Source organism: Labeo rohita, chromosome 14, assembly GCF_022985175.1.
Source record: "Labeo rohita strain BAU-BD-2019 chromosome 14, IGBB_LRoh.1.0, whole genome shotgun sequence".
In the NCBI taxonomy this organism is placed as follows: domain Eukaryota; kingdom Metazoa; phylum Chordata; class Actinopteri; order Cypriniformes; family Cyprinidae; genus Labeo; species Labeo rohita.
The window spans coordinates 30,937,190-30,952,821 of record NC_066882.1 but is presented as its reverse complement, the minus strand read 5'-3'; the positions used below and the strand labels follow the sequence as shown (position 1 = coordinate 30,952,821).

The 15,632-nt window shown below is 35.6% G+C and overlaps 1 protein-coding gene across 2 annotated transcripts in view; it reads right to left on the bottom strand.

Moving 5' to 3' along the window:
- The window catches only part of pls3 (plastin 3 (T isoform)), a 34,122-nt gene that overhangs the window by 3,503 nt on the left and 14,987 nt on the right, over positions 1 to 15,632 (bottom strand). For both annotated transcript variants that reach the window (XM_051127677.1, XM_051127676.1), the window contains exons 4-13: positions 11,883 to 12,012; positions 11,419 to 11,551; positions 11,240 to 11,321; positions 10,500 to 10,665; positions 9,087 to 9,229; positions 4,942 to 5,037; positions 2,903 to 3,098; positions 1,291 to 1,369; positions 1,040 to 1,157; positions 781 to 914 (exon numbers count right to left, since the gene is read on the bottom strand). In XM_051127677.1, coding sequence (XP_050983634.1) covers positions 781 to 914; positions 1,040 to 1,157; positions 1,291 to 1,369; positions 2,903 to 3,098; positions 4,942 to 5,037; positions 9,087 to 9,229; positions 10,500 to 10,665; positions 11,240 to 11,321; positions 11,419 to 11,551; positions 11,883 to 12,012 — 1,277 coding nt within the window. The remainder of the gene's footprint in view (positions 1 to 780; positions 915 to 1,039; positions 1,158 to 1,290; positions 1,370 to 2,902; positions 3,099 to 4,941; positions 5,038 to 9,086; positions 9,230 to 10,499; positions 10,666 to 11,239; positions 11,322 to 11,418; positions 11,552 to 11,882; positions 12,013 to 15,632) is intronic.

Sequence of the window (15,632 nt, the reverse complement as noted above, 5' to 3'; positions counted from 1 at the left end):
TGCACTTATAACGACTGAAAGATTATTTATCATTTATCTAGGTTATTTTCAATTTGTTAATATGCTGTTGCTCATTCTTACATAAACTACCCCAAATATTTTTCATGCTTTTATTACTATTTAAAATAATTGTTTACAAAAATAAATTACATTTTAAAATATTTTTAAATAGAAAACAACGTTGAATTTTCAGCATTGTTACTCCAGTCCTCAGTGTCACGTGATCCTTCAGAAATCTTTCTAATATGCTCATTTGCAAACTGATTATTATTGTTTCGATGCTTCATATTTTTGTGGAAAGCGTGATGCATTTTATTTATTTTAAATACAAATCTTTTGTAACATTTTAAATGTCTTTCCTGTCACTTTTATGTCACTTTAAAGCAGAGGCTCTCAACTCTGGCCCGCAAGATCCATTTTCCTGCAGAGTTTGGCTCCAACCTTGATCAAACTCACCTGCCTGGAACTCTCTAGTGATCCTATAAACCTTGATTAACCTGTTTAGGTGTGTTTGGTTAGGGTTGGAACTACACTCTGCAGGAAAATGGATCTCGTGGGCCAGAATTTTGTTGAGAAGCCCTGCTTTAAAGTGTCCTTGCTGAATAAAAGTATTAATTTGTTTCAAAAATGGTTTGTTTTACAATATTTATGATCAATTAGAAATAGATTTTTACTATGCAAGATTTACTATACTATACTATAGGCCTACATTCTTTAAATGTTTTAGTTTGCAGGATACATCTATGTCAACAACATCTATGCTAATAGTTTCAGTTGTACCTCCTCATGAGCTGCCAGACCAGGGCGAGGGTGAGCGTTGGATTCCCATCATTCAAGTCCTGCCCTCCGATGCCCACCAGTGAGAAATTGGCTTTGGTCTTCCCCAGTTCCACAGCGTAGTTACAGTTCTCCAACTGGATACACAGAAACACAAACATATATGTAGAAATGTAGGACAAAGGACATAACAGCACTCTATGTCTGTTTGTCAATCGTTCCAACCTCAAAGAGCAGTTCTGCATGACTGCAGAATGAATACCTTTTTCATGTTGGCCCCTAGTTTGGGATATGGAGGCTTGTTGACTTTGTTGCTCCAGTCGACGGGAACCTTGATCTTCTCATAAAGTTGCAGGATGACCAGAGCATCTTGAAGGTCACTGGGAAAGGGAAGAAAACATTCAAATGTAACACTGACATCTCGTTACAATGCTACACTTGATATGCATTTCAGTTTGACTAGGGTTTCATGAAACAGATAAAGACGTGAAGGTAAGAGCGCATGTGATTTACCCGTATAAGTGATTGACATGAGGATTGACACCCAGAGAATTCATCCAGTTTCTGAAAGTCCTCTCCTCTCTGGTCTCTCCTACAGAAACCAAGCAAACGCAGGAGTTTATAAATGTCTACTAACACAGGACTTGCTAACACCCTGGACCACAAAACCAGTCTTATGTAGCATGGGTATATTTGTAGCAGTAGCCAAAAATACATTGTATGGGTCAAATTTATTGATTCTTCTTTTATGCCAAAAATTATTAGGATATTTAAGTAAAGATCATATTCCATAAAGATATTTTGTAAATTTCCCACCATAAATATATCAAAACTTAATTTTTGATTAGTAATATGCATTGCTATGAACTTGATTTGGACAACTTTAAAGGCGATTTTCTCAGTATTTAGATTTTTTTTGCACCCTCAGATTCCAGATTTTCAAATAGTATCTCAGCCAAATATTGTCCTAACAAACCATACATCAACAGAAAGCTTATTTATTCAGTTTTCAGATGGCGTATAAATCTCAATTTTAAGAAATGTACACTTGTGACTGGTTTTGTGGTCCAGGGTCACATTTTTGCCATAACACATTAGTTAACATCAGTTAATGCATTAACTAACATTAACAATGAGCAACACATTTATTACAGTTTTAATTAATCTTAAATAAAAACAATTGTTCATTTTTAGTTCATATTAACTCAGATCCATTAAATAATAATGATAACAGATACACTTTGATTTTAATGATGTATTAGTGTTGAAATGAACATTAATAAAAATTAAACACGTGTATTAAACAGAGTATTTATCATTGTCAGTTCACGTTAACTAATGTAGTGAACTGACGTTAACAAACGGAAGCTTATTGTTAACTGTTGCCCATATATTCTTGACGATCATAAGTGAATGCATGAAATTAATTAGCTCACTTTATTTATCCAGATAGAGAGAGTGAGTTTGCAGCATATTCACAGACATTAGAAATCACAATAAACATATAAAACTACACAATATACAATCGCTGGTCATGTGGTTTAAAAGAAAATTTAATTTAAACTCAATCTATTTGTCTAAATTATTTCGATTGTATAAATAAATTGAATATAAATAATCATGACTTTAACATGTTTTATTCATTATTTTGAACTCAACACTCATCAGTTCAAAAAGTGGGAAATAAAGGCAATTTCAAGTAAACAAAAAAGGCAGCATAAAATACGTGTGAGATTATATTATACCATAAATTATAGAATGACCTGAATGCGATCTATAAAACAAGGGTTAGGTCTGACTGCAGATGAAACGCTGCTTGTTTTCTGTGTTTTGTACCACAAGAGGGCGCAACCTTCACCAAAAGGGCGTAAACTGTGCAGGCCTCAGGAAATGAGGCAAGCAGGCCCTCCCTTCGAATCTCTATCTGACTACGTTTTTCACCAGTTTCCATAAAAAAAACCCCTGAATGTCCCTTCTGTGATGCCATCCGGTATATTTTTAGAAGTAAGTGTTTGGAAGAAATGCCACCCATTTTCATGAGTCATTACGTGGCACATGCATTTAGCAAATGCTAAAATGGCAAAACGAGACAGGAAAGAACAACAATCATAAGCAGAACACCCACCCTCCAGAAGTCCCCAGTTGATGTCCTGATTCTCGGGTTTGGTCAGCGCTGGGTACTTGTTGAAGAGATTGGCCACAAAGGCCAAGTTGAGTTTAGGGTTGCCAGACACGACGTCAGTAGACGTGACAAACTGTCTGCAGCCCAGCCTGTCTGCCTGCTGCAGCATACACTCGGCTCTCTTCAGGTCATCTTTCTCCTGCAGAACACACACCAGGACAAATAGAGATGGTTGCCAAATAGAATTGAGCATTCAGCTGCTGACAAATTAACTAACATCTCCCTCTCTGCTTCAGTGGGCCAGGTTTGCATAAGCCACAGATGCAAAACATTCTCCTTTTCTATCTCACAGGTCAGTGAAAATATCAAACTCAAATCAAATAGATCCACTATTAAGACAAACTGCACAGATGAAGTAACATTACTTGAGCCAGACTCATTTTGTACCTTCACATCCTTCAGTATCAGTACACGCGTAATAGTGCAAAACTCGAATTAAAATTATGTCATGTAGATTAAGGCTTCGTCCCAAACCCTAGTGAACTGCCTACCTAGGCTGCATTTGTAGTACTTCCAAATTAAGCAATGACAAAAGACAAGCAAGAAGCAGCTATGATATTTTTTTAAAAAATGATGGGTTGTTTGGAACGAAAAAGAAAAAAAAGAATAGAACAATTAAACTGTTTTTTTGGTGGTCAGTAGTTAATGAAATAATTACAAAAATACTGGGCACCACAGCTTTTTTTCAACAACAACAATTATCAGAAATATTTCAGCATATTAGATCAGCCTATTAGAATATTTCTGAAGGATCATGTGACACTGAAGACTGAAATAATGATGCTGAAAATTCAGATTTGATCACAGTTAAAACATACACGTTAAAATATATTTAAAAGGAAAACAGTTATTTTTTAAACTGTAATAACATTTCATAATATTGATTTTTCTGTATTTTTGATCAAATAAATGCAGCCTTGGTGAGCAGAAGAGACTTCATTAAAAACATTTTGAAAATCTTGGTAGTGCATATACATTTGAACATTGTATATTGTCCAACAAAAGAAAGAATAAAAAACTACATTTTTTAGATGAACTGCATAAATAGAGAACAGAACTGAGGCAGTTAACTAGTTTGGAACAGAATGTAACACATAGAGGTTAAAGCTTTGAATGGAAACATTATTTGTGTTGTGACTGCACACACTAACACACCACGACGGCAGCAGAAAGCTGAAACACTGGGCTGATGACAAAATGACCCTGACTGTGTCCCAGCGCTCCAGCAGCTGCCGGCCAACCACAGCCATCTCATTCAGCACACAGTCAATAACAGCTGCTCTGGCCAGCGTGTGGGGTTAAATACACTCACATGAGTCACCCAGCACTCAAACATCAGACCTCTGTCTGTTTAGAGGCTGCTGGGAAATGGGCAATGTTGTTATTGTCCCGAAACAAACCAGTGAATGACTTGAATCATGGCATATCGGGGGTGGAATGTGGCATCCGCAGTGTTGTGACTGCCACGGGGCCACAGACTAGAACACAGTGTGCAATAAACAGCGGCTTTTTTGCTGATTTCTACTAGAATTTGTTATCGTCAATAACACATCTGGCTTAGATTTTGCAGCTTTTAATTTTAGCATTGATTATAAGAATCAAACCCAGGTTTGCATACACTTTCACTCTCTCACGCCAACTTTAGACCCCCAGAGAAAACTTGTGTTTGAACTGCTGATGCTTGACAACTGCTCTCCAAAAAGCAGGAAGCTCCCGGTCAGAGGCTTTCAGGAAGTCCCTAGTGTGACTCCTCACAAATCTGAGATGAACTGCCTGTCCTGACTTACAATGAGCTGCTACAGTGACTGAAGCTTTGATATTCTGATATAAAACTACTTCCTCTCTTGACTTGAATACATTATAAGAGCTTAGACCCAGTGAAGCTGATCTTATGTTTCCGGTCTCACACTTTGGACTGGTTTATGACACAGAAATGCATAGTGAATGATGTGCATTTTAAATAGTGCATAATTTGAACTCACGCTGAAGCCTGACATGTCAATGTTAATGTGATCTTCACCCTCCTTCTGACCTTTAGGAGCGATCTGGTTGAGCAGGTGGAAATAAGCCCTTGAGTCCTGCAAGAGAAAGAAGAGAAAAAAATTTCAATAAACATGTAGTGTAACGCTGCCTTCAAGTCCTGTCTGCAGGATTGTATTTATGAGCTGAGAGCACAGGAACACCAAATTGGCGTAATTACTAGAGCCACTGCATTCAACAGAAAACAATGTTTAAAATGTGTTAAAGGCTGAAATAAAACAAGTATTGGTTATCAGACAAAAACAACAATGTCAATACTGGTTGGAATTTCTTTAAGCCTAGACTTATTGAACCTTGACAAAATATTTAAAAAGTTTGCATAAGTGCTTTTTGTTGAGTTTCATATTTGATACATATGTGGTATATATATGTGGTCTCATATAGTAAGGTTATGGAGCTCATACTTGAGAAGGAACCTTCAGTTTATTCAGAGACACTGTTACGCAGTTGCTGATATTTATAACCAAAAAGTAAGATGAACTCGATGAGATCTTTATAACAGTATAGTTACTTACATAAAATGCATATAAACATTAGTTGTCACTCTATATTTACCAATTACATCCCTTAGTAAGATGAAATTTAAATGCGTTTTAACATGATTTTTCTAAAAAAAAAAAAAAAAACAAAAAAAAAAAACATGAATAAAGTAAACCTAAAGTTGCTTTAGTCCAGTAGGTGTTTATATTGAAATGTTACTAACATGTTTACTAACCACTAAGAAGTTATTCTTACATTTACTTAAAAAATGTACTTAAAATTCTTACAGAAAAATCAGTAAAGATTTCACTAAATAAATAAATACATACACACATAAAACGTGAACAATCCATGAGCTAAAGGTGGACATTTGTACACTTATGCTAAAATGTCTTTTGCATGCCAAAAATGTCTAAACTATCAGTCAGACAACAGAAGGCATAAGGTATTTTAGCAATGTTTTGATCATGTTGATCATTTAGAGGCCTTAGATATTTGCGTATTAAATTTATGGGCTTTGTGGACTTAAAGAATCCTGTCATAAACTGGTATTAATCATATTTAAGTTTTCATTGTGAATATTGCTATGTATTTTTTGTGTTGTTGTTGAAGAATAATGATTAAGCTTTGCAAAAATACTATGAGGCAACAAGCTTGTGCAACTACAATACTGTAATGGTCCAATGCATCCATTTTATTCTGACCAAAATCAAAGGACTTGATGGCAGCAGAATACATTCACATTGTGAATTATATTTAGATGAGGTACAATCCAGAGAGAGCTGTGAAAATGTCAGAAACACACACTCATGCACGGATTTCTGAGAACATGAATGTGGTTGATGTGAATAAATGAACAAATAAATGAACAAACAAAAAAACAACAACAACAACAACAACAAAAATGCATGCTGTAACTGATCCAGCAGTACATTTGAAAAAGTACCTTTACACACTTTGAAAAATCTGTTAACTGCAGCATAGAGGGAGATAAAGACAGACATTAGTTTAGTAGAGAGAGTCATTATCACCAAATCCCTTTTTTATGGGAATGAATGAGTCAAAAGTGCAATCACTTAACAGCTCGGGTTGCATATCTTTTATTAGACACTAAATGACCCTTCGCATGTTTTACAAAATTCATGGTGGAAGAGAATTTGAAAGTCAAAGTAACTGCCCTTTCACTGCCTTTATGAAACAGAAAATGGAGATAGCCGTTCTTTAAATTCTAAATTGGATAAATTTGGAAACATAAATTTGGCATTTATTTATTTGAAGCTGAGAATTATTTCACCTTTAAAGGAAAGCTAAAGTAAACCTGTCATCTAACTGTTTGTTCTTAAAGAGATGTAAAATGCACAAAATATCTACATAAAACTTACCATGGGTTTTGCAGGTACATGTCATTTAAAATTGGTATATATACAGTACATATCATTTAAAGTCATTCTTAAGCTGTCAAAAATATCTATAACTATATTAACTATAATATAGTTATTATATATAATAACTATATTTGCTATAACTACATGAGTTGTTCTTTCCAGTGGAAAAACTCCCAGTCACAATGCTAGGGGTGTTGATATGCTGATGTTGTGGTGTTCTGAAGTCAAAAGAGTCCACCCACTCCCAAGTCCAATAATAATTTGAATCTCTATATATAACTCAAAATCTGAATGGAAAATGTAATAGCATGCCTTTTCTCAATAACCTATGCACTGCTCTGCACATTTTGTGGCTGCGTCTGACAGCATGATGCCTTATCAGGCAATGACTTTGCAGGCCGCTTTTGTGCACAAAGATAGCTACCTCGTGAAACTGATTTTAGACGGGTGTCTTTCAGACGCCACCTTTATTTTAGCTCAACTGTCACGGAATCAAACACAGGATCGTGGGACATCAAAGGCAGCGAAGGATACACCTATGCTACCTTCAAAAATCAGTGAGGGTATCTCAGGAGACAGGAAGTGAAACTAACATTGGATTAGGATGTGCCTTGATGTCTTTCTTATCTGACGTGCCTGATTCAGAACATCAGCTCATTTGGGAACAGCTCCAAAAAGAGACATATATAATGTGCAGAGTAGTGGGTCACCAGGACAGGAATGAAGAACCACTGCTGTTTATTACAAACCCTGACTTTAAGTACAAGCAGCGATAATAGTGATTGCCTTAATAAACAACTTTATCTGTGACTGTTTAACACTGATTGGCAGATATTATTCGAAACAACAGGACTCTATCAGAAATAGTCACTAAAATATGACCGTGAAAGTATTTATGACTCTATAATCTAAAATGCCTACTGTAGTATGATTAGTAAAACCAAGTCATGATATCTTAGTCTTTCCTTTAAAGTGAACACGGCATCAACAAAAGTTTATTTATTAACTGTTTTTTAACATTCTGGAATACATCACATCAACAACCTCTGTGTTGTTAAGAGCTCCAATTTCAGTTACATGAGACACAAAAGAAACATTATGAACATTATCATCCATTACATGATAATAATAAATCTGTACAGACACTGATATGTTGCTTTACTAAGCAGAAAAATCGATTCTATATCAATTATCTTGGTAACAGTACATTTACACAGGGCGTTGGCATCAACGCTTAATGGAGGGCATGTCTGAAGCTTGGTGCTGACACGACCGTCATAGCAACAAGCATAAAGCAATCTGATTGGCTGATGCCTGCACTGGTGCTTGAAAAGTTCAAAAGTTTCAACTTCTGCCACAAGCAACGGCAGTGACGTGACACAACGGACCTTGACAACGCTTAACGACTTCATTCCATACAAAGTAAATGAGCGGCGTTGATGCTGACGCTCCATATGAATGCACCGTAAGAGACTAAAAGCCCTCATATGAGAGTGGTACTACGCATCTGAAACTTTACCACAGGATCTCAAACTTACAGTTTTCATATCTTTCAACTACACTCCCCTCCAAAAGTTTGGAAACGCCCTAGAAAAGTGGGGTTTTGGACAATATTGGCATGAATCCTTTTTAATTTGTGATCATTTTTGCACTGACACAAACAACAAAAACATATTTTATTACATAAACAGTTTATACATAGAAAAAACTTGAATTTTCGATTCATCAAAATATCCAGCATTAGCAGCTATTACAGCTCTGCATAATCTGGGCCTAAATTCATTGTATTCTAAACTTAATTGGCAATCAGTTGTTGAAGCTATGTTGAAGCTAAAAACCTGGGCCAAGTTTAAACCAGTAACCAGGCATCACAGCTGGCAAAGGGACATGTCTGACTTTGACATGTATATATTGTCATTATTATGTAATCAAAATGAAAATTATTATTGCTGGTCTTCAACGATAATGTGAAGTTACTTTAATGCATTTGCACCAAAAAATGATAAGGATTTATGCTGATATTGTCCAAAGCCACACTTTGCCAGGGGTGTTTCCAAACTTTCGGAGGGCAGTGTAAATGAATATAAAAGATTTGCTGGGCTACCACCACGATTCTCATGTTTAATATCCACATGAAAACATTAGTAGAGACAGAGATCTGATACTTTATTAGTGTGCAGACACACAAGCAGAGCACAGTAAACAAACACATTAAGACTTACCTTAATATCATGGCTGAAGTTGTTGATCTTACTCCAGCCGGCGTTCTCCAGGTGGAAGTTGGCCCAGCGAAGCAACAGTTCCTCTGGAGACAGTTTCATCAGATCCTCAATTGTCTCTCCATCCCTCAACAGTGCCGCCAGAGCTGAAACAAGACCATGTGTACCAGTTAACCAGAATGCTGCGAATCCACTGATGTTAATAGGTATGAACGTTTGCTGCACATACAGGATGTAGGCATCAGCTGAACACTGATAATTTCGCAATTCCTGCTGTGCTTCAAAAAATCAGTTCGCTTAATTTTAAACTGACCAGGCTCGTTCCACAACCTTAAAGTGCAGCACAACTAATTTGTTGTCAAACACTAGGTTTCTCTAGTGTATACTGTAGCGACCATACATTTCCCACCGCAATCAAGTAGGCACAGGTAAACCCATAACTTTACTCTACACAGAGCAGCTTCCGTTTACTTGTTCATATGAAAACAATTTTTTCAACCTTCTGTCGTTTTACAAATCACTGGAGTACCTCAGGGTTCAGTGGTGGGTCCCTTTCTTTCACACATTTACACAATGTTGCTGGTACCTACCATTCAGTCACATGGATTTTCCTGCTACTGTTACACTAAGGAGATGTAGATCTATTAAACATTTGCATGGATCTCAGCTTGGCTGGAAAAAAACTTCGGCCTGGACGAAGGAACGCCCTCTAGCTATTCACTAATTACTGTTAAGCAAGGCCCACCAATAATAACACCATTTTGGACTGGATTACTGCTATGTTCTTCTAGCTATTCTCCCTGCTTACGCACACAAATCTCTGCAAATGATCCAGAACACAGCAACATGTTTATGGGTTTTTAACCCAGTGAGAACCCAGAATACAGTGCATTTGTCTTTCTTTTACTGGCTGACGGTTGTTCAAGGCAATGATGCTTGTAGAGAGAACAGTCACTGGATCTATAAATGTCAAACCAAGGCAATTATATTATTTGTTTAGAATTTGTCATCCAAGTCCTGCTTTGTGACTAATCATTCTGGGCAGTCTGTTGGATGAAAAGCAATTTTACGTAATAATATAAATGTTTATTGATCCCTTCAAAATGATTCTGATTCATTATATACAAGGTTTGCCTGAGGCAAGACAACTCTCTACAGAACTGGTAAGGCACAGAGCTTTTGGGACAGGTCTAAGCTCCCTTAAGTTCAATTCGGGTAAAAACAAACTGTTCAGTCCAGTAACAAGGTCAGATATAAGAGCTCAGGTCTGCCACTGCGGTCAATTCAGTCAGTTGGGTTAACATTTAACTTCTTTAAAAGAGAAGCTTTATCTGTTTGTTCAGGATTCCTGGACGTTGTCATCAGCTGTGACAATGCCAGCACTATTTGGACCAGATGTGCAACAGAGACACGTACCCTCATTTCTGCTCAGCTCAATGTCAGCAAACAGACCAATTTTGATGATCTGCCACAGCAGGCCCAAAACCAGATGAGGTTTGCCTTCCCGAAGGTCCAGAGCCCCGATGTTCACCACGTGACAGCCAATGGCAGAGGCCGAGTTAAGAGCCAGGTTAAGATTCTCCTGCAACACAGAAGCATTGATATGTTAGGCTCAAATCTCTCTCCAACACATATGTAAACCTAGACCACAAAACAAGTCATAAGAGTCAATTTTATAAAAATGCTGAATAAATCTGCTGAATAAATAAGCTTTCCATTCACTTATGGTTTGTTAGGATAGGACAATATTTGGCCGAGATACAACTATTTGAAAATCTGGAGTCTGAGGGTGCAAAAAAAAAAAAAAACTAAATATTAAGAAAATTGCCTTTAAAGTTGTCCGAATGAAGTTCTTAGCAATGCATATTACTAATCAAAAGTTAAGTTTTGATATATATTTACAGTAGGAAATTTACAAAATATCTTCATGGAACACGGTTTTTACTTAATACCCTAATGATTTTGGCCATAAAAGAAAAAAAACACAGAATTTTGACTCATACAATGTATTGTTGGCTATTGCTACAAATATACCTGTGCGACTTAAGACTGGTTTTGTGGTCCAGGGTCACAGGGTCAGGGCAAAAAGGATTAAAACAATGCAAGTGTTTTTAAAGAATAGGATGGGTATCAAAAGAAAAAAAGCAGAACCAAACCTGTATTGTGAAGGGTGTTAGTTTCTTCTTGTTGATGGTTCTCTCATCAATAGTATCAGGTACTGACAGGTTGATCATTTTACTAAAAGAAAACAAAGGCACATGCATTTAGGTGGTTTCTTAAACCATATAAATTAATAAAATCACAGACAAGATGTTATAAAGTGTGTATGACTTACCACAGCACAATACCGTCACCTACAGCCTTGAAGAGATCATCTTTATTGGGATTCATGGGCAACACATGTTTACAGTCAGGGTCTTTTTCCAGCGCTGTGTTGATCCAGTTTACGAAAGCAAACCTCTCCTCCTCTGGACAAAGCGCAGAAAACAAATTCACATACCACTAACTACTAAAAACAAAACTACAGTATGTACTATAAAGGTACATAAAGTATATTATGGGATTTTGGACCTAGTGTTACCATATCATTGTTTGAAGCATCTTCGAGTAGCATGTAGATTTCAAGATGCATATGGCAATCCGTATAAAAACTATATTATTATCATCTGAAACTATTACTTTACCTTGGTACCACACAGTACTACACTCCAAACTAGTAGGATGTGTGGTGCACATGTAATTATATTGCAAAAGGAAGTAGTGGTCTGTTTGATCCAGAGAAAGCAGAGGCGTTTTTACCTGAGAAGGAGTGCTGTGTGCCCGCACTGGAGAGCTCAGATGTGCCGCCGATAGCCAAGATACCCTCTTTCCTGTTGATGGCCTTCCGGAAGCTCTTTGCGATGTCACTGCTCTTCAGCTCTTGAAAGATCTGTGCAGACACAAGGGACCGTAATATTAATTACAAAATCATCTACTCAGAAACATTACCAGTCAAAAGTCTTTGAACAATAAGATTTTTAATGTTTTTTTAAAGACGACTCTTCTGCTCACCAAGCCTGCATTTATTTGAGCCAGCGTACAGCAAAAACAGTAAAATGCTGAAATATTTTTACTATTTTAAATAACTGTTCTCTAATTGAAAATATTTTGAACTGTAATTTATTCCTGTGATTCCAAAGTTGAATTGTAGCATCATTACTCCAGTCACATGATCCTTCAGAAATCATTCTAATATTCTGATTTGCATTTATTATTATCATGTTAAAATGTCATTTTTTTTAGGTTTCTTTGAGGAATAGAAGGTTCAGAATAACAGTATTTATCTGGAATAGTCTTTTGTAACATTATAAATCTCCTTATCATCAATTTTGTTCAATTAAAGCATCCTTGCTAAATAAAGATATTAATTTCTAAAGTTCTTCGTACATTTTAACATATATTCAAATAGAAAGCAGTTATTTTAAATACTCAAAAAAAAAATTCACTGTATTTTGGATCAAAAAAATGCATGCTTAGTAAGCAGAAGAGAATTCTTTAAAAAAACATTACAAATCTTGCTGTTAAAAATCTTACAAAACACTTTTGATTGGTAGTGTGCATGACACAGTACAGTATCAACTGTACAGTAAGGAGACCTATTGGGGCAACTATTAGCTAACTATTAACTTTTCAGTTCACTTTCAAGAAACTAAATTGCTTAAACAATTTTTAATAAGAAACACTTTATTTCAATAGTCCACTTTAGACATTCTACTAACTACTTTTAAGTAACTCTGCAACTACTCTACATGTCAACTAACTCTCATTTGAATATTAGTAGACCGTTAAGGTCACTGCACACCGAGTCCGAGATTTTTGCATGTTAAAAAATAAATACGACCCTTACGTTATATCAATCACGTTTACACACTGCCTCCGAATTTTTCGTCCGTCATAAAAAAAAATTTGGATCAGCAGCAAGCATTTTGAGAGGTGTTTTGACAGATCAGAGCCACCATACAAGCAAATGCCAAAATCAAGAAATTGCGTCTGACAAGTTCATCCACTTTTTCACGCAGCACAAAGCACTGTCCTTGTACACTGAGTTCACAGAAATTAATGGTCTACTTTATAAAATGTGGATCCAGTAACGCTAGCAAAGCATCAAATTTTACTGACATCCTACAGTAAACTTTGAATTGCCCGGGATAATCCCACAGCTCCTTAATAAGGAGGTGCACACAAAAAGTACTACTGCTTGAAGATTCCATTTTGTATTGTTTTGCACTTTTTTTTGCAACAGATGAATTGATATGCATTGGTGTGCAAGGTTTCTGCGCGATTTTTAGAACAACGAATACAAAAAAATGAATATGAAAATTTTGGACTCAGTGTGCAAAGACCTTTAGGGTTAGCAGAATATGTTGACATGCTGTAACTGCAAAATTACTTATCATCAGTTTAATGTCTGTTGGGAGGCATCAAAATAAAGTGTAAGCAGATATTTAACAGACAGCCTACTCATAATCTAATGCCTCCTAGATGACATGTAGTTGCAAAGTTACACATAGTTAGTAGAATGTCAAAAGTGGATTCAAAATTAAGTGTAACCATTTACTATGTAAAATCTGTCCCTTGACACCATGCTATATTGTGAATATAATCATATTATCATATAATCGTATAGCAACGTGCCATGCCGAACAGCAACTTTTAGCCTGGGACTTTAGCATTGACTCATGTACCTTATTGTTTAAATACACACCGACCAATTGATCCATTATACAAAAAAGAAAATATGTATTACTAATTTTTAAAATACACAAACACACATGTGGTCAAACACACACAAGGTCTTTGAAACTAAACAGATGCACATATTTTTTTTTACATGTGGCATCTGTGGGTAATTAAAGCATGACTGTCTGTGCCAAATGGAGCATCTAGTGAACAGAGGCTGCTAGCAGCTGCTCATAACCTCCTCACAGCAGTGCAAACAAACACAGGGTCTCAATGAAAGAGTTTTAATATTATATATCAACAATTACTGACTGCAAAAGAGTCATAGACCGGACTCTACAGATATGGGTTGGGTCTCTTGTTTAAATGTACATTACAGGTCAAAAGTTTGAAATAGTTTTTTAATGTTTTTAAAGAAGACTCTTATGCTCACCAAGACTGGAATCATTCTAAAAAAGCGTAATATTTTTGTGGAAACTATGATACACTACTATACAAAAATATAAAATAAATAAATAAATAAATAAATAAATAAAAATGTAAAGAAAAAAAAAAGGAAATTAATTAATAATTATTCAAAAGGACAGTCAAGATATTTATTATGCTACTAAAGATGTCTATGTCAAATAAATGCTTTCTGTTCATCAAAAAATCCTGAAAAAAAAACTATTACAGTTCGCACAAAATAGGTAGTAAAAACTGTTTTCAGCATTAATATTAATAAGAAGAAATGTTTCTTGAGCAGCAAATCAGCATGTTAGAATGATTTCTGTGGAATTGTGTGACAATGAAGACTGGAGTAATGATGCTGAAAATTCTGCTTTTTTTAGTAACACTAATTACTAAAAATGATGCAACGGCAAAACGCCATCTGGATTCAGCACTGAAACTCTAATCTCAATGTAAAATGTATTATCGCTTCATGCTGAAAGCTACTGCTGACTGTGCAAATCAAGGATTTAAAGCTATAAATGGTGCTTTCGAACAATTTGTTGCATTTCAAATTCAGGTTCAACAAAACAATCCTACATTGCAGTCTTACTTAATAATACCTAATAATTCATTAATCAAGCAGAAGCCTTTTCACTTAAATCATTTAAAGGTTTTCTAAAAGATATAACTTGCATTCACCCATTAAAATCCCATGCGTGAAAGGCACAATATCTGAACAGTATATGTGACCCTGGACCACAAAACCAAAAAAAAAAGTCACTGGGGTTTATTTGTAGCAGTAGCCAAAAATACATTGCATGGGTCAAAATTATTGATTTTTTTTTATGCCAAAAATCATTAGGATATTAAGTCAAGATCATGTTCCATGAAGATATTTTGTAAAATTTCCACCGTAAATATATCAAAACTTTGATTAGTAATATGCATTGTTAAGAACTTTATTTGGACATCTTTAAAGGTGAATTTCTCAGTATTTTGATTTTTTTGCACTCTCAGATTCTAGACTTTCAAACAGTAGTATCTCAGCCAAATATTGTCCTATCATAACAAACCATACATCAATGGAAAGCTTATTTATTCGGATTTAAGATGATGTATAAATTTCAATTTCAAAAAATTGACCCTTATGACTGGTTTTGTGGTCCAGGTTCACATATGTGAACATGTAAATGTTTCTTTTTTTTTTTACAACAAAAACATTTGATTTGCAAATTCCAAATTCATAAACAGAACAAAGCATTGATACACACTACTACATATTATTATCCAAAGCACCACAAGGTATTTTTGTTTTTACATGTGTGTAGGAAGTCTTTAGCATAGTTTGGATGTGTATGTAGAGATATAGATCCCATATGAAGGGTGTAGATATGTATA